This window comes from Barbatula barbatula (assembly GCF_947034865.1).
Source record: "Barbatula barbatula genome assembly, chromosome: 9".
NCBI classification, from domain to species: Eukaryota; Metazoa; Chordata; class Actinopteri; order Cypriniformes; family Nemacheilidae; genus Barbatula; species Barbatula barbatula.
The window spans coordinates 7,801,236-7,821,923 of record NC_136772.1 but is presented as its reverse complement, the minus strand read 5'-3'; the positions used below and the strand labels follow the sequence as shown (position 1 = coordinate 7,821,923).

Here is a 20,688-nt window from a genome sequence, read left to right as displayed (position 1 = left end):
TCTCTAATTTAAATCTTACTAGTAAAAATGCAATTACGACGAGTAATGCTGGGGACAATATAAAATAATTCGGCTTGCCATACTTGACTTCACTTTTACTTTCAGTGAATTCATGGTACAGCATGCTTTTTACCCACCCTGTGTGTGACACGTGATTTCAAAGTAATATTCACAGTTCCTCTCAACAGTGAATCGATACCCGCTACTCCGCTCTCCACCGCCCAAAACCACCTTCGCTTTGGGGAGTGTCAGTAAATTTACAGTAAATGCAAATGCTGAGCGACTTTCGGGAACGGTTGATGTTAAGGAGTGGATCAAGAGTTGATGCATTCATATATTTCTCTATTATTCTATTTCAAGTTTATTTCTAGATACATTTCTATTTTTACTGAATTCCTTTCTAAATGTGAAATCAAAATGTATCACTTAAAAGTCAAGGGTTAAGCTTCCTTTACAGTATATTTTGTTTTAAGAGATGTACAACTCTTACAAATTTGGTATACGAGTTTTCACAAACCATTCTCGGAATCATTTGGATTTACCCAAGCATTCCATAAAATAAACTTAAAAATGTAGTCAGCCAAAAGCACATGAACGTCGTAACAATATTAACAATTAAACAATGATCCTAAAACGTTTCTAGGAAAATGGATAAAACGTGAAAAGACTGAATACTCACTGCAGCCACCGATAGCCTAGATACAGCACGAGTCGTTTTCAAACTCATGGGTTTTGGTTCCTTTTAAATAAGAATGTATGACATCCCCCAATTTCATATTTGTCAACGCCCTCGCATTTGATCTGTTCCTGTCATTCCTACCGGAAAACCGTAAACGCGACAGAGAAACTACAGCCTAGAGTTAAATATTTAGACAAAAAAGGTAGTCTACGCAAAGGTAGTCTACGCATAATATTAATTTAAAAGGAGGTAAAATGATTTAAGGCAACATATTAATGGTGCATTTTCACTACTCTGCTCAGTGTTACTGCCAACACAAAAATGCAGTTGTGGCCAAAAATGCATTTCCACTGCGACCAACCTGTAATGGTCTCTGCTCTCTGATCATAATTATTGCTTGTTAAAATTAAATTAGATTAAATAAAAATTCTTTCTAAGAAATGCATTGAGAGCTCTGTAATTAAAAATTAATGGAAGTCAATGGAGATATAAGACTAGTAATAACTGAATTCTAGAGCTCTCTTATTGTAATTCTTACTAGTAAGAAAATATTCTAGAGCTCTCTAATCGTAATTGTTAATAGTAAAAATTAAGTGATAGAGCTCTGTTATTATAATTCAATTTTTACTAGTAACAATTACAGAGCTCTCTAATTTAAATCTTACTAGTAAAAATGCAATTACGACGAGTAATGCTGGGGACAATATAAAATAATTCGGCTTGCCATACTTGACTTCACTTTTACTTTCAGTGAATTCATGGTACAGCATGCTTTTTACCCACCCTGTGTGTGACACGTGATTTCAAAGTAATATTCACAGTTCCTCTCAACAGTGAATCGATACCCGCTACTCCGCTCTCCACCACCCAAAACCACCTTCGCTTTGGGGAGTGTCAGTAAATTTACAGTAAATGCAAATGCTGAGCGACTTTCGGGAACGGTTGATGTTAAGGAGTGGATCAAGAGTTGATGCATTCATATATTTCTCTATTATTCTATTTCAAGTTTATTTCTAGATACATTTCTATTTTTACTGAATTCCTTTCTAAATGTGAAATCAAAATGTATCACTTAAAAGTCAAGGGTTAAGCTTCCTTTACAGTATATTTTGTTTTAAGAGATGTACAACTCTTACAAATTTGGTATACGAGTTTTCACAAACCATTCTCGGAATCATTTGGATTTACCCAAGCATTCCATAAAATAAACTTAAAAATGTAGTCAGCCAAAAGCACATGAACGTCGTAACAATATTAACAATTAAACAATGATCCTAAAACATTTCTAGGAAAATGGATAAAACGTGAAAAGACTGAATACTCACTGCAGCCACCGATAGCCTAGATACAGCGCGAGTCGTTTTCAAACTCATGGGTTTTGGTTCCTTTTAAATAAGAATGTATGACATCCCCCAATTTCATATTTGTCAACGCCCTCGCATTTGATCTGTTCCTGTCATTCCTACCGGAAAACCGTAAACGCGACAGAGAAACTACAGCCTAGAGTTAAATATTTAGCAACATTAAAACATTTACATTTTGAACATTAAAAGAGCGTAATACCAGAAATTATTTCTGGTGGGAAATGTCGTAAATCCGAGATGTATGAAACACAGCATACATCTGTATTGTACAGTCTTAATAAAATAATACTTATGTCAAATGTTATTATTTTGGGTAAAATGGGAACTAAAAGACATAAAAAACAACAATAACTATTTGCTGAACAGCTCTGTAACAGCAGATAATTGGTTTATTTGCAACAGTTTAATATATATATATTATAAAAAGACTACAGTGACTTTCCCAATAAACCTTAAGAGAACCAGCTGAAAGGAAAATAAATAACTAAACAGTGCAGTCTACATTAGAATAATGTAACTTTCTTTACATCTAGCAAATTAACTAAAGCCGGCTACAGTGGAACACAACTAAAAATATGTCACATCCTTATACAATAGACTTCTGTAAGGTAGGCTATATGAAAAAAAACTACTGTTCTCAGTGCACAATATAGAAACTGGGACAAAACGTTGCCAGCACTCTTTAGGCGCGATCATCAAACAAGACTATGGTGACCTTCCCAAAAAACCTTCTAAACAAAGCCATCTGAATGGAAAATAAAGGGACAGAAAAATCTAACTTTCTTTACATCTAGCAAATTTACTAAAACTGGCTACAGTGGAACACAACATAAAATATGACATATCCTAATACATAGACTGAAGCTTCTATAAGGTAGTCTACTGTATATGAAAAAAACAGTGCTCAGTGTGCAGAATGTACAAACTTGGACATAACTTTGCCAGCACTCTTTAGGCGCCCCAAGCGCTCAATCAGCTCTTCTCTTTTACCAGCAACATCAGAATCTTCTCTGAGCAGATTTTCTGTGTTGTTCCTTCCAATCATGGCAAGCATTGCATTCTGGAGATGAGATATGTACTGATCCAGCATGTGGTACTGAACTATCAGCGGCACTTGGTTGGCCAGACGGTCAGATGTGATCTAGCAAAATACATAAGAAATTAAGTCATTCTAAACACGTAAGTCAACATTTATCATAAGACATTGCTCAACCCAAAGTTTTATAATTTTATCATAATGTTTCTATCCTAGAAAAAACAAGATTCATTTCATTAGGTGTCCTGTGTCTTGTAAGTTTGTTTTTGTCAAATTTTTCGTTTTTATTTCAAATTAATGTCTGAAAACAATTGTATGTAAAACATGTGTAAATCAAAATATTTAATAATCTGTTGTTTGAACATGGAAACTTGAACAAGTTTATGAAACTGGGACAACTTGTAATATCATGTTTAGAAGTGAATTGTTTAGAAACCAAATAAAAGACAGATGACAAAGACTCCTTAATTTTTTTGATAAATGCATACAAATGCATAAATGTTTTAAATGATTACCATTAAATAGGCATTGAGGTGCTGTGCCATCTCTCGTACATCAGCGCTGACGCTTCTTCCCTTGGAAATAAAGACATTTGTGCTTGTTTGCAGTTTTACAGCTTCTAGCTGGCGACTGTAAAGGGAGTCTTGAGAGTAGACAATCTTCTCCATCCTAAACTGAGACTGCACTTTCTCCTCCGCTTTTCGAAACTCATCTTCCAGAATATCTTCAATTGGATCTTTAGCAGCCCTCAGGAGGTAAGAGAATGCCTTGAATTGATGGCTAACAATGGTATTCACACAAGAGTGAACAAAATCTGTAAACAATGTGTACCAGAAAACAAGCCAATTAAAAGAGATTGTTTTGGCCTAATTTTATTATATCAATAATTTTGAATGAAATCCCTTACGTTTACATCCCACAGGGTGTCTCACGCTTATACACACATATTTGACCAGGTGGAACTCGGACACTGACACAATGATAGGTGGAGAGAAATGAAAGTTAAAGGGGAGTAAAAGTTGAATTACTCTAAGAAATTGGAAAGAAAAAAGGATGATGATTTCTTTACATACTTTTTTACATATAATTTTTTACTTAAAAAAAAAATCTTTAAACAGTGTTTAATATAATATATGTAATATAAAATATTGTGCACTGGAATTGAAACAAACCAGTTAAACTCACAGGTTGCATTGTAACCACATTAAACGGCTAAACTAAACCCACATTGAAAGTCCAAAAAACACATCATATACCGATCAGCAGATCTTTCAGCAGAACTTACTAAAGACTATAAAAGATCTGGTTGCCAGTTTCAAGAAAGCACAGAGTGTGTTTGTATGAGTAGAATGGTGGGGGTTGTCGCCTCAGACTGGCGGGCAAATATCCCTTATTTGTCTGTTTAAGAGTGGCTGTAGGCCCCAAATCCCCACGTTTTGTAGGAACAAATTGGCAGAACCAGGGGTCTTGTTTGCCCAGCCTCCTTGGATGGGTAGGGTGATGAAAGGTGGGAGGAAGATCTGGAAAATCTCCATCAAAGAGCTCCATTCCTGGGAATGGAAGAAATAGTGTGATGTCTAAAGTAACCAGCAGAGACGCATCTGCCTGTCCTGACCCTAAAGTGAGATAAAAGAGATAACCAGTGCAGATGTCCGTGCTTTCAGACTACAAAACAAGCGACAAGGAAGATACATTTATAAAATGAATAAACTGAAAACATGCAGAATGAATAAAGGTCTGAAATTTTGGGTGATATTTAACAGCTGGATCCACTGTTCATTGTATATAACCATCATTATTCCATAAATGCCTGAAAACATTGCCTAGATATTTTGTCACTTAATCATTGTTTACTCACCCTCATCTTATTCATTCTTTCTTTGGTGAACCCTAAAAGAAGATATTTTGAGAAATGTCTCTGTTGTTTTGTGTCCATACAATGAAGTCAATGGGGCCTAATATTGTTTGGTTACCAACAGTCTTCAAAATAACTTCTATTGTGTTCTACAGAAGGAAGTCAAAGAGGTTTGAAATGACAGAGGTGAGCAAATGATTAAAACAATTTGCATTGTCCTCTTCGCTTTGATGACAAGTCAAGTCAACTTTATTTATATAGTGGTTTTTACAATTTTTATTGTTACAAAGCAGCTCTACAAGAAAACATATTGATTAAAAGCAAAACATAAAGTTATACAAGTCGAAACAAAAAAGGTGAAAACACAGAAGACAGAGACACAGATTCAGCCACAGCCACACCCACACACAAAACACTCCACATACACAACATGAACAAACACGCACATACAAAGACACGCAGACACACACACACACACACACACACACACACACACACACACACACACAGGGCCATCACCTATAACCACACACCGAAGATAAGGAGAGGGAAACACAGGTCAAATGTGTCAAACAGACTATAAATTCCTGTATGCAGTGTTAATTAAATCAAACTTTAAAATTCTAGCAGCCCCCCCAGCCAGGCAAACAGTGCAAAACAGTATGCAAACGGTGGCGAGGAACCCAAAACTCCCTTGGAGGAGAAAAAAACATCAGAAGGAAACCAGGTCTAACCAGGGGGTTCAAGTTCCCCTCTGCCAAAAATCGACAGTGCTTGCATAACAAGGCAAAATAAAAACATTTTAGATTTAAGCTTATCATTTTATAATCTAATAGCAGCTGAAATTTTCTAGTGAAGACGTGTCAAGTCGCCGTGTCCTTATTTATCCAGCTCTATCATCTCAGCATTTGTCAGGTCTGGAAATAATGAGACAAGACTGGCTGAGAGTAGAGTACTGTTCTGCACTCTTTGATGCAACAAATACATCGGTTGTTATTAGAAGTGTTCCTGGTTCCGGTTGATCTAACTAATGCAGACTAAATCTTCGGAATATCTAAATTATGATAGTGTAGTGTATGCAAGATTATAAAGATGCGTCTTTAGTCTAGTTTTAAACTAACAGAGTGTGTCTGCCTCCCGGACAGTGCAGGGAAGACTGTTCCAAAGTTTAGGCGCTAAATAAGAAAAGGATTTGCTACCTGCACTTGATTTTGAAATTCTATGTATTACCAACTGACCGGATGCCTGAGAGTTTTTTTAATAAGCCTGCACAATAAGCAACCACCTAATACTGTATTACAGTAATCTAATCTTGATGTCATAAATGCATGAATTAATTTATCTGCATCTGATGGTGACAGCATATGATGTAGTTTAGATATATTTTTAAGATGGAAAAGCGCATTTTACAGGTTTTGGTAACATGGTTCTCAAATGACAGTACTATTGAATAAAACGGCAAGATTCTTTGCTGAAGATGAGGGTTTTATGGAACATCCGTTAATAGTCAATAGCAGTATTCTTGGTTGTTATATAAGGTGGTTTTTGGTCCAATGAGTAACACTTCTGTTTCTGACAGCAGGCACAAATTTTTACCTCAATAAGATGAGGGTGGGTGCTCAGGAAATGAGTCCGTGTGGTATACCACAGGTCTCTTTGAGGTCCGTGTAGCCTTGCATGAAGCCATATGATGATCGTGCTTGTAACCAGTCATGTGACTAATCCTGTTAGTCCAAAACCCACCCATTTTTCTTTCACCGTTTCTCCTGCTCTTATGGAAAACACCCATTTATTTATCTCTATGCCCCGAACAGAGATAATCTGGGTAGTTACTAACTTTGATTAATCTGATCAGTGTTTAAATATGATGAATATTACATATAAGCAAGTAGAATCTATTCCAAAGACTATAACGTCATGTGACAATCAATTACAGATCACTTTACATACGTAAATGATACAGAAACAATACAAACACTCAATATTTGCTTTATTGAGCATATTAAATTTCAACACTGTCTATCCTACAACACAAAGAATAAAATGATCAGCTATTAATTTGTGCATTGCATTAAGTTGGTAAACTAAATTCTATTTCAGTTTTTTTAAATGGTTGAAAACTTAAATTAAATATGTTCAGAATTTTTTATAAGGATTTCAAAATAAGAATTATGGAGCTACATTTGTTCACATTTTCCATTTCAAAATAGATAATACGTTATATTCTTATTTTATGTACAATAATACTGTTTCATCCTTCATTATATAGTTGGTGGAATCAAGCCTTCATTCTAAAAACACAGAGAGCCCTCTACTGGATGTTCTCAAAAATACTATTAGCACTGTCAGTTCAATTAGTAATGTCTGATGCTCTTGTCTGATAAAGATCCCATATACTTCAGGACCAGCTGTTCTATGCAGTTTCACTTTCCAGTGAGCTTGAGAACATCTCTAACCATAGCGCCAATCCCATCAAAGATCAAACTTATTACAGTTTTTTGGTTGATAATTCATGGTATTTAGGTTTAAGTTATACACCTTTTTGGTATTTACATAAATGTAAAACTAATGCGACTTTATACAAATTTTCACTGTAGCTACCCGATACATTTTACACCATTTATAGACAGTAATGAGCTGTAAATAGATAAGGTGAAATTAATAATAACAACTGGTTGTGTAATAATAATAATAATCATGTGTAACAACAAGTAAATTGTTTATTTATTTTCAAGATAAGTTCAAGATAAGATGGTATACAGACCAAAAACATATGATGGCCTTCTTAAAAAAAACGTCTCAACAGAACAGCTGCATGGAATTAACCATTATAAATCCAATAATGTGACTTTAAAATCTTGCAAATGAACTAAACATTGGCTATGGTGGTACGCAGCATGAAATGTAAAAGATATGAATTAAAAAGAACATAAAAAAACATATAATAATAGCCAAGACTCTAGACTTCTGCAAATGGATATTAAAAAACAGTGCTCAAACTTCAGAGCAAACAAACTTGGACAGAAGTTGGCCAGCATTCTTCAGGCGCTCCAAACGCTCTTTCAGCTCTTTCCTTTTACGAGCAACCTTAGCATCTTCTTTGAGGAGATCTTCTGCATCGCATCTTCTAAAAATGTCATACATTGCATGCTGGAGTTGAGATATGTACTGATCCAGCATGTGGTACTGAACTATCAGCGGCACCTGATTAGCCAGACGATGAGAGGTGATCTAGTGGCAAATACATACAAAAGACATTTAAAATCATTCTAAACTTGAAATGCACAACTGTAGATTGCACAATGTCACATTCCACTATTCTAACTTTGATCACGCTTTTATTATAAAGGTGACCTGTATAATTTTTTATATATATTTTTTTAATCCTAAATTAATTTGTGTTTGGGCTGACAAAATGACTAAGCACAATTAATTGCATGCAGAAAAAAAATGTTGTTCACATAATATATATGTGCACTGCCCATAATCATTTTGTATTTATAACCACAAACACCTGGGTATATTTAGGAAATATGTTCATGTAATTATTTAAATTACCTATAATTAAAATTAAATTGTATCCATTTTTATATTTTTTCTTAAATTAATGCATGCATGTGATTATAAATACAGAATTATTGTGCAAAGTTCACAGACAATTATTAACACAAACTTTTATTCTGGATACTATTTTTCGTGATGAATGTTTGATAGCCCCAGAGGGAATATAATTAATTGTCAAAGGAAAATTTACATTTATTCATTTGGCAAATATACTTCCCTGAAATAATGTAAATAAATAGTTTAAACAGTTATGTAAACTATACTCATTGATTAAGCTAATGAGTGTATAAAACATGTTTGAATGTTTGCATGAATGTTACAAATGATTACCGTTAAATAGGCATTGAGATGCATCGACATGTCTCGTACATCGCAATTTTGCAATACGCCTTTTTGGTTATGTATTGTAGCACCATGCTGGTAAGTGTAAAGAGAGTCTTGACAGTAGACGGTCTTCTCCATCTTAAACTGAGACTGGACTTTCTCCTCTGCTTTCAGAAATTCTTCTTTCAAAAAAACTTCAATTGGATATCCTGCTTCCCTTAAAAGTTGAGGAAACCCCTCAAAGTGTCGGTTAACAATAGTGTTCACGCGAGAGTGAACAATATCTGTAAAAAATGGGGGCCAGGAAGACAATCATGACAAACAATTACTAGGAAAATATCAGCCATTCATTTTTCTCCATCATTTTTTGGGGGGCTGGTAACTATATATGTATATAAGTACAAAACACTGTCAGAACTATGGTAAAGCTGCTCCCCACCTCTGACATCTTTCAGGAGCTTTAAAGCAGGTTCCTCTAGCTCATCAAAATGTTTCCTGACAAGGCTTTCAAATGTTGTGTAGTTTACAACTCCAGGAAGCTCCTTTCCTCTGTGAGCTCTTATGTCATCTACCCCTAGAGCCGCTGGACACAGAGTTATGAAGGACACCCTTTGAAAGCTTCCAATGTCACACATGTGGCAACATACAGTAATTCACAATCGCAGGAAACAAATTACAAATGTTTACTAATAGGTTTAAAATGCTAAACCACATAGAATTTGACCAACTAACACTGTTCCTGTTAATGGTACATGGCAAAATTATTAGCAGAAGAATTTTTTTATCCATAGAAAATACAAATTTAACAAAATATCTTGACACAGATTCTCATGGGCAATGCTAACTCTCTTATATTATCCCAAACTCACTCTTAGCAGTTTTGACATCCAGGAGACATTTCCATTTATCGCATTCCTCCCTGAATTTTGCGTAGACCCTCTTGCCTGAGATTTGTAGGTCCTCATCTGCTCTTTTCACTTTTTCAAGTACATCATTGTACTGGTGAATTTTCTAAAGAACACAGGTCATCAAATTAATAGATTAATGAAAAAGACACCAACAAACACTGAAGGGGTGTAATATGTAAGGGATAATCCCCCGCTAGCTGTGCATAAATAAAGGATATTAATACACATTAATGAAAATCCTTCAATGCACAGCCTACTGTAGATTATCCATTTTATACCATGGTCGTTTACAAAGTTAAAATTGAGCAAGTTAAAGCTGTTAATGATGTTTGCAATGGAATTTTTGATCCAACGAGTAAAAATTTCAATTTTAAAGGTGCTTGTGTCATTTTAGCGGCATCTAGCGGTGAAATTACAAATTGCAACCAACTGTACACTCCAACCTCACCCTTTTAAAGCACTAGAGAGGCTGAGAGAGGATTAAGATGTTTTTTAACAAATTTGAGCTTCTTTCTCAAATGAGATAACGTATTTACGAATCATAGTCATGTATACTGTATTATATTGGATTTTTTTCAATATATCCTCAAAAACACTACAAGCTGGCCTTTTAAATAATGGTGATCAAACAGTAACTACCTGTGCATTAAACGGTTTAAATGCACAACTTTGAGCCAATCGGAACCAAGTATTCAAACCAGACCATATAAATACAATAATTTGAAACATATTTCACCATAATCAGAAAATTGTTCTTTTCTTGTCGATCAAGAGGAACTCCATCTCCCAGCAATTTGAGATCCTCAGTGGTCTTAGCTAGTTTCATCTCAAGTTCTTCCTGTAACTGTGGCAGTAAGTTCTAAAGGTAAAGAAATGACATTGTAATAAATTTAGAAATCTAGAATTGTTGTATCACAAAAACGTTTACTACAACACATGCTCAGTTTTTGTCAATGCTTTTATCTCATTCAATTATGCATACGTACGGTAATGTGTATAACCAATTCATCCGTGAGTTTTTCTGCCAGAAGGGGTATTGTAGCTTTACCGTCCTCCAGAAGAGGCCTAAAGCAAAAAATTAAACTCAATAGTGACAAGGACTTCATTAGGAACATAGCCGCATAAAATTAGAGCCACCCATGGTTTGCAAGGCAAAAATAAAACGCATTCTGAAATGTAAAACTTGCTTTAATAAAATGTAGATTTTTTTCAAAAAGGACAATGGCAATATTACATATTAATAATTTACATAGAGTTTGGCTATTTTGTTATTTATTTGTGCTACAATATGGTTGTAATGTAGAAAGAAAGCAAAACACATGTCTTGCCTAAAATGAGCACTTTCATCAAAAAACGTTCTTTCTTTTTCCAAGGCTTCTGCCAGAGTAAGCTTGTCATTGATATCTTGCTGGCCCCGGCACTTAACAATCATGTAGCCCTTCTTTAGCTTTATCAGAAGATTGTTAACTGTATCGACCACGGTCTTCTCCATACCTTTGTCCACCAAATCTGGTTTAGTCAGAATACCTGCAAGAATTAAGATTTTATGTTTTAAAATATTTCACAAAGCAATTCACAGTCTTTATTCACAGTCTGTGAAAATTTAATTCACTTGTTCAATCAGTAGATTTATTGAAACATACAGTACATACCCAGTGTCCTGTGCCCATCTGGATCCACATTTGACGCCATATTTAATGCTTCAGTGTTGGCAATATCAATGTTTGCTGGCACAACCACCAAGCTGATGGTCTCTTGTTTTTTGATAAACTTTTCAATTAGATCTTTAATCTGTTAAAGAAAATCTCCATTACCACAGTACTGACAAGGTACCTTTCATATTTTCTCATGGATGAGAACTTTTATCTTGAGTTTGAAGCATTATTTAATTGACCATGTACAGTATAAATACCATTCAAATGATTTCTTATCATTTGCAATGAAAAAAGTAAAAACAGTGTTTTAACCTGGCTGGTTGGCAATTAAGCTAGATCACTCAAAACGTATAAATCACTTATAAATACCGTAGATCTATCAAATCTCACCTGTTTCTCAATGTCCTTTGGTTGGTTGCCAGTGGCAACCCTAGCAATGCCTGGCAGGTCAATAAGAGTTAGATCAGGAACATCACTGGACTTGATCTCTAAAGTGATCATCTCATGACTGATTCCTTCATGTCCAGCCAATGCAATCTGAGCTACATACACAGTAGATAATGTTATGCTGATATCACCAATGCCCCACAGATAACAAAACAAATTTTACACAATTTAAGACTAACATAAAATATCTTCTGTGCAATACACACCTTCTAAGATAGCATTCTCAACTTCTGCTGGACTTTCTAGTTATATGTGTTGGTCCTTAAATGACAACGATCCAAGCCAGGTGTCTTGCTCTTTAACTTTCTTCAGATTGAGGACAAGGGGACATCGAGTGACTATACCTGTGTTCATAGATGGTTAGTTTTCTATTTGTAATTGACCTATTATTTTATGGAGAGAACTACTGTGCATACAGTTATGGTTTCTAAAGCAGTGTATAGAACTGTGTTTGCATTTATTAACCTGTTCCTCTGGGCAATGCCACCCCAGAGAGCGCCTCCAATACAGAACTCTTTCCTGAGCTCTGATCACCTATAACAGCAATAGCTGGCAGGTTCAAGTCTTTCTCAACACCAAGTGCTCTGAGACTGTCAACAAGGTCAATACAGGGACGCACTTTTTCTTCATACTGTTGGTCCAGATCATTACTCATATTTCCTCGCTTTGAAGATCCTTGTGAAGACATGTTCGAACTATTCTGATTCTGCAAAATATGACAAAAAAGGTAGTCTACGCAAAGGTAGTCTACGCATAATATTAATTTAAAAGGAGGTAAAATGATTTAAGGCAACATATTAATGGTGCATTTTCACTACTCTGCTCAGTGTTACTGCCAACACAAAAATGCAGTTGTGGCCAAAAATGCATTTCCACTGCGACCAACCTGTAATGGTCTCTGCTCTCTGATCATAATTATTGCTTGTTAAAATTAAATTAGATTAAATAAAAATTCTTTCTAAGAAATGCATTGAGAGCTCTGTAATTAAAAATTAATGGAAGTCAATGGAGATATAAGACTAGTAATAACTGAATTCTAGAGCTCTCTTATTGTAATTCTTACTAGTAAGAAAATATTCTAGAGCTCTCTAATCGTAATTGTTAATAGTAAAAATTAAGTGATAGAGCTCTGTTATTATAATTCAATTTTTACTAGTAACAATTACAGAGCTCTCTAATTTAAATCTTACTAGTAAAAATGCAATTACGACGAGTAATGCTGGGGACAATATAAAATAATTCGGCTTGCCATACTTGACTTCACTTTTACTTTCAGTGAATTCATGGTACAGCATGCTTTTTACCCACCCTGTGTGTGACACGTGATTTCAAAGTAATATTCACAGTTCCTCTCAACAGTGAATCGATACCCGCTACTCCGCTCTCCACCACCCAAAACCACCTTCGCTTTGGGGAGTGTCAGTAAATTTACAGTAAATGCAAATGCTGAGCGACTTTCGGGAACGGTTGATGTTAAGGAGTGGATCAAGAGTTGATGCATTCATATATTTCTCTATTATTCTATTTCAAGTTTATTTCTAGATACATTTCTATTTTTACTGAATTCCTTTCTAAATGTGAAATCAAAATGTATCACTTAAAAGTCAAGGGTTAAGCTTCCTTTACAGTATATTTTGTTTTAAGAGATGTACAACTCTTACAAATTTGGTATACGAGTTTTCACAAACCATTCTCGGAATCATTTGGATTTACCCAAGCATTCCATAAAATAAACTTAAAATGTAGTCAGCCAAAAGCACATGAACGTCGTAACAATATTAACAATTAAACAATGATCCTAAAACATTTCTAGGAAAATGGATAAAACGTGAAAAGACTGAATACTCACTGCAGCCACCGATAGCCTAGATACAGCGCGAGTCGTTTTCAAACTCATGGGTTTTGGTTCCTTTTAAATAAGAATGTATGACATCCCCCAATTTCATATTTGTCAACGCCCTCGCATTTGATCTGTTCCTGTCATTCCTACCGGAAAACCGTAAACGCGACAGAGAAACTACAGCCTAGAGTTAAATATTTAGCAACATTAAAACATTTACATTTTGAACATTAAAAGAGCGTAATACCAGAAATTATTTCTGGTGGGAAATGTCGTAAATCCGAGATGTATGAAACACAGCATACATCTGTATTGTACAGTCTTAATAAAATAATACTTATGTCAAATGTTATTATTTTGGGTAAAATGGGAACTAAAAGACATAAAAAACAACAATAACTATTTGCTGAACAGCTCTGTAACAGCAGATAATTGGTTTATTTGCAACAGTTTAATATATATATATTATAAAAAGACTACAGTGACTTTCCCAATAAACCTTAAGAGAACCAGCTGAAAGGAAAATAAATAACTAAACAGTGCAGTCTACATTAGAATAATGTAACTTTCTTTACATCTAGCAAATTAACTAAAGCTGGCTACAGTGGAACACAACTAAAAATATGTCACGTCCTTATACAATAGACTTCTGTAAGGTAGGCTATATGAAAAAAAACTACTGTTCTCAGTGCAGAATATAGAAACTGGGACAAAACGTTGCCAGCACTCTTTAGGCGCGATCAACAAACAAGACTATGGTGACCTTCCCAAAAAACCTTCTAAACAAAGCCATCTGAATGGAAAATAAAGGGACAGAAAAATCTAACTTTCTTTACATCTAGCAAATTTACTAAAACTGGCTACAGTGGAACACAACATAAAATATGACATATCCTAATACATACACTGAAGCTTCTATAAGGTATATACTGTATATGAAAAAAACAGTGCTCAGTGTGCAGAATGTACAAACTTGGACATAACTTTGCCAGCACTCTTTAGGCGCCCCAAGCGCTCAATCAGCTCTTCTCTTTTACCAGCAACATCAGAATCTTCTCTGAGCAGATTTTCTGTTGTAATGGAAATTTTCTAGTCTAGCTTCTTGATGTGTCTGTCTATATGTTTACGAAGTGTTTATCTATGTTTTCTTTTCTATGTTATCATGTTTTTCTCTATACTTGTCATACCACTCTGCCTTTGCCCTCGAGCAGAGGCCAAAATGTTCTGTTTGGAATAACGGAACTTCTCGTAAACCAGCTCGGGATTCTTGTTAGGGGGCAAAGGGAGGGGGTGTCACATTTTTAATCATATATATACACTGGGTGCAGAAGGAAAGAGTGCCTTTGCTCTGCACCATGCTCATTGCTTATGATGCAGATTAAATGACAATAAAATACTTTGCAAAGTACCTGATGTCTCTGCGTGTTGCGTTTGTCAAAATTGACTCACCTTGATTAAGGAATAAGAAAATTCCACAACACTGTGTTGTTCCTTCCAATCATGGCAAGCATTGCATTCTGGAGATGAGATATGTACTGATCCAGCATGTGGTACTGAACTATCAGCGGCACTTGGTTGGCCAGACGGTCAGATGTGATCTAGCAAAATACATAAGAAATTATGTCATTCTAAACACGTAAGTCAACATTTATCACAAGACATTGCTCAACCCAAAGTTTTATAATTTTATCATAATGTTTCTATCCTAGAAAAAACAAGATTCATTTCATTAGGTGTCCTGTGTCTTGTAAGGTTGTTTTTGTCAAATTTTTTGTTTTTATTTCAAATGAATGTCTGAAAACAATTGTATGTAAAACATGTGTAAATCAAAATATTTAATAATCTGTTGTTTGAACATGGAAACTTGAACAAGTTTATGAAACTGGGACAACTTGTAATATCATGTTTAGAAGTGAATTGTTTAGAAACCAAATAAAAGACAGATGACAAAGACTCCTTAATTTTTTTGATAAATGCATACAAATGCATAAATGTTTTAAATGATTACCATTAAATAGGCATTGAGGTGCTGTGCCATCTCTCGTACATCAGCGCTGACGCTTCTTCCCTTGGAAATAAAGACATTTGTGCTTGTTTGCAGTTTTACAGCTTCTAGCTGGCGACTGTAAAGGGAGTCTTGAGAGTAGACAATCTTCTCCATCCTAAACTGAGACTGCACTTTCTCCTCCGCTTTTCGAAACTCATCTTCCAGAATATCTTCAATTGGATCTTTAGCAGCCCTCAGGAGGTAAGAGAATGCCTTGAATTGATGGCTAACAATGGTATTCACACAAGAGTGAACAAAATCTGTAAACAATGTGTACCAGAAAACAAGCCAATTAAAAGAGATTGTTTTGGCCTAATTTTATTATATCAATAATTTTGAATGAAATCCCTTACGTTTACATCCCACAGGGTGTCTCACGCTTATACACACATATTTGACCAGGTGGAACTCGGACACTGACACAATGATAGGTGGAGAGAAATGAAAGTTAAAGGGGAGTAAAAGTTGAATTACTCTAAGAAATTGGAAAGAAAAAAGGATGATGATTTCTTTACATACTTTTTGACATATAATTTTTTACTTAAAAAAAAATCTTTAAACAGTGTTTAATATAATATATGTAATATAAAATATTGTGCACTGGAATTGAAACAAACCAGTTAAACTCACAGGTTGCATTGTAACCACATTAAACGGCTAAACTAAACCCACATTGAAAGTCCAAAAAAAACATCATATACCGATCAGCATATCTTTCAGCAGAACTTACTAAAGACTATAAAAGATCTGGTTGCCAGTTTCAAGAAAGCACAGAGTGTGTTTGTATGAGTAGAAGGGTGGGGGTTGTCGCCTCAGACTGGCGGGCAAATATCCCTTATTTGTCTGTTTAAGAGTGGCTGTAGGCCCCAAATCCCCACGTTTTGTAGGAACAAATTGGCAGAACCAGGGGTCTTGTTTGCCCAGCCTCCTTGGATGGGTAGGGTGATGTGAGGTGGGAGGAAGATCTGGAAAATCTCCATCAAAGAGCTCCATTCCTGGGAATGGAAGAAATAGTGTGATGTCTAAAGTAACCAGCAGAGACGCATCTGCCTGTCCTGACCCTAAAGTGAGATAAAAGAGATAACCAGTGCAGATGTCCGTGCTTTCAGACTACAAAACAAGCGACAAGGAAGATACATTTATAAAATGAATAAACTGAAAACATGCAGAATGAATAAAGGTCTGAAATTTTGGGTGATATTTAACAGCTGGATCCACTGTTCATTGTATATAACCATCATTATTCCATAAATGCCTGAAAACATTGCCTAGATATTTTGTCACTTAATCATTGTTTACTCACCCTCATCTTATTCATTCTTTCTTTGGTGAACCCTAAAAGAAGATATTTTGAGAAATGTCTCTGTTGTTTTGTGTCCATACAATGAAGTCAATGGGGCCTAATATTGTTTGGTTACCAACATTCTTCAAAATAACTTCTATTGTGTTCTACAGAAGGAAGTCAAAGAGGTTTGAAATGACAGAGGTGAGCAAATGATTAAAACAATTTGCATTGTCCTCTTCGCTTTGATGACAAGTCAAGTCAACTTTATTTATATAGTGGTTTTTACAATTTTTATTGTTACAAAGCAGCTCTACAAGAAAACATATTGATTACAAGCAAAACATAAAGTTATACAAGTCGAAACAAAAAAGGTGAAAACACAGAAGACAGAGACACAGATTCAGCCACAGCCACACCCACACACAAAACACTCCACATACACAACATGAACAAACACGCACATACAAAGACACGCAGACACACACACACACACACACACACACACACACACACACACACACACACACACACACACACACACACACACACACAGGGCCATCACCTATAACCACACACCGAAGATAAGGAGAGGGAAACACAGGTCAAATGTGTCAAACAGACTATAAATTCCTGTATGCAGTGTTAATTAAATCAACCTTTAAAATTCTAGCAGCCCCCCCAGCCAGGCAAACAGTGCAAAACAGTATGCAAACGGTGGCGAGGAACCCAAAACTCCCTTGGAGGAGAAAAAAACATCAGAAGGAAACCAGGTCTAACCAGGGGATTCAAGTTCCCCTCTGCCAAAAATCGACAGTGCTTGCATAACAAGGCAAAATAAAAACATTTTAGATTTAAGCTTATCATTTTATAATCTAATAGCAGCTGAAATTTTCTAGTGAAGACGTGTCAAGTCGCCGCGTCTTTATTTATCCAGCTCTATCATCTCAGCATTTGTCAGGTCTGGAAATAATGAGACAAGACTGGCTGAGAGTAGAGTACTGTTCTGCACTCTTTGATGCAACAAATACATCGGTTGTTATTAGAAGTGTTCCTGGTTCCGGTTGATCTATGCAGACTAAATCTTCGGAATACTTAAATTATGATAGTGTAGTGTATGCAAGATTACAGTTTTTCTCAATTGTTTACACACATTTTCTGAAAGCATGCCTCATATTCTCAGAACTCTACACACAAATCAAAAAACACAAACACAATGGGCAAAACCCCTCAATTCTCCTGCAAAATGAAACTTCACATTCAAAACAATGTTCTTTCTTCTCAAAATGCTATTTTGTTTTCAAATGACAAACACAAACCATCATATGAATAAACATTTATAAGAACCAGTTGAACACTGATGTGCTCTTTATAAAACACTATGATGAATGGAAAACACTTCTCCATTCATCATAATGACTTTGCTCTTTATTTGGTTCAGTGTTACACTTACTACAGACACTAAATATATAAGTGTGTTGTAAAATATTTTTTGTATATATATATATATATAATAGATTTTATAGTCAGAACACACAAATACACGATAACAAATATATTTTACAAACAACGCAAAGTTGCACTACAGTGGCGTACATACAAAACAACAGAAGGATTTACTGTATACAGTTACAGTAAAAAACTATGCTGCATCTTCTCTTGGGTTTGGGTCTGACCACAGCACATCATCCACATCACAAGCAATGTTTCTCAGTCCAGTCATGAAAAGCATCAGCTGCTATATCTCCACATGCGTCTTCCATAGCGTTGAGAAGGGGTATAGGCGTTTGTGACAGGTGTTTACACATGTGATGAGTCAGTGTTCATATTTGAATGGCAGTGTGTTCCTTGTGAAAACAAGAGATTTTTCTGCCCGAAAATTGTGCCAAATGCAGAGAATTGTGTGTAGTGTTTTGAAAAAAGTGTCTTTTAGAACTGCAATGTGAGTGTAAAGCAGGAATTGTGCTTGTAGTTTAGCAGAATTGGTTCAGGGGGTTGGTGAATGAGTTACATGTTGTGGTCATTGTGTCTCAAGTACCAATATTTGTGTGTAAACAATTGAGAAAAACTGTAAAAAGATGCGTCTTTAGTCTAGTTTTAAACTAACAGAGTGTGTCTGCCTCCTGGACAGTGCAGGGAAGACTGTTCCAAAGTTTAGGCGCTAAATAAGAAAAGGATTTGCCACCTGCACTTGATTTTGAAATTCTATGTATTACCAACTGACCGGATGCCTGAGAGTTTTTTTAATAAGCCTGCACAATAAGCAACCACCTAATACTGTATTACAGTAATCTAATCTTGATGTCATAAATGCATGAATTAATTTATCTGCATCTGATGGTGGCAGCATATGATGTAGTTTAGATTTATTTTTAAGATGGAAAAGCGCATTTTACAGGTTTTGGTAACATGGTTCTCAAATGACAGTACTATTGAATAAAACGGCAAGATTCTTTGCTGAAGATGAGGGTTTTATGGAACATCCGTTAATAGTCAATAGCAGTATTCTTGGTTGTTATATAAGGTGGTTTTTGGTCCAATGAGTAACACTTCTGTTTCTGACAGCAGGCACAAATTTTTACCTCAATAAGATGAGGGTGGGTGCTCAGGAAATGAGTCCGTGTGGTATACCACAGGTCTCTTTGAGGTCCGTGTAGCCTTGCATGAAGCCATATGATGATCGTGCTTGTAACCAGTCATGTGACTAATCCTGTTAGTCCAAAACCCACCCATTTTTCTTTCACCGTTTCTCCTGCTCTTATGGAAAACACCCATTTATTTATCTCTATGCCCCGAACAGAGATAATCTGGGTAGTTACTAACTTTGATTAATCTGATCAGTGTTTAAATATGATGAATATTACATATAAGCAAGTAGAATCTATTCCAAAGACTATAACGTCATGTGACAATCAATTACAGATCACTTTACATACGTAAATGATACAGAAACAATACAAACACTCAATATTTGCTTTATTGAGCATATTAAATTTCAACACTGTCTATCCTACAACACAAAGAATAAAATGATCAGCTATTAATTTGTGCATTGCATTAAGTTGGTAAACTAAATTCTATTTCAGTTTTTTTAAATGGTTGAAAACTTAAATTAAATATGTTCAGAATTTTTTATAAGGATTTCAAAATAAGAATTATGGAGCTACATTTGTTCACATTTTCCATTTCAAAATAGATAATACGTTATATTCTTATTTTATGTACAATAATACTGTTTCATCCTTCATTAGATAGTTGGTGGAATCAAGCCTTCATCATAAAAACACAGAGAGCCCTCTACTGGACGTTCTCAAAAATACTATTAGCACTGTCAGTTCAATTAGTAATGTTTGATGCTCTTGTCTGATAAAGATCCCATATACTTCAGGACCAGCTGTTCTATGCAGTTTCACTTTCCAGTGAGCTTGAGAACATCTCTAACCATAGCGCCAATCCCATCAAAGATCAAACTTATTACAGTTTTTTGGTTGATAATTCATGGTATTTAGGTTTAAGTTATACACCTTTTTGGTATTTACATAAATGTAAAACTAATGCGACTTTATACAAATTTTCACTGTAGCTACCCGATACATTTTACACCATTTATAGACAGTAATGAGCTGTAAATAGATAAGGTGAAATTAATAATAACAACTGGTTGTGTAATAATAATAATAATCATGT

At 35.3% G+C, this 20,688-nt stretch overlaps 1 protein-coding gene across 1 annotated transcript; it reads right to left on the bottom strand.

Annotated features, from left to right (window-relative positions):
* Window positions 1-7,637: 7,637 nt before the first annotated feature.
* LOC306898301 (interferon-induced GTP-binding protein Mx-like) lies at window positions 7,638-12,072 on the bottom strand. Its single transcript, XM_079463655.1, has 10 exons — window positions 12,039-12,072; window positions 11,776-11,927; window positions 11,383-11,521; window positions 11,059-11,257; window positions 10,717-10,795; window positions 10,467-10,589; window positions 9,692-9,833; window positions 9,262-9,405; window positions 8,829-9,106; window positions 7,638-8,165 (listed from the first exon to the last, which is right to left on the bottom strand). Exons 2-10 carry the CDS (start codon window positions 11,884-11,886, stop codon window positions 7,929-7,931), a joined length of 1,452 nt encoding a protein of 483 aa, XP_079319781.1. The 5' UTR covers window positions 11,887-11,927; window positions 12,039-12,072; the 3' UTR covers window positions 7,638-7,928.
* Between the last annotated feature and the right edge of the window lie 8,616 nt (window positions 12,073-20,688).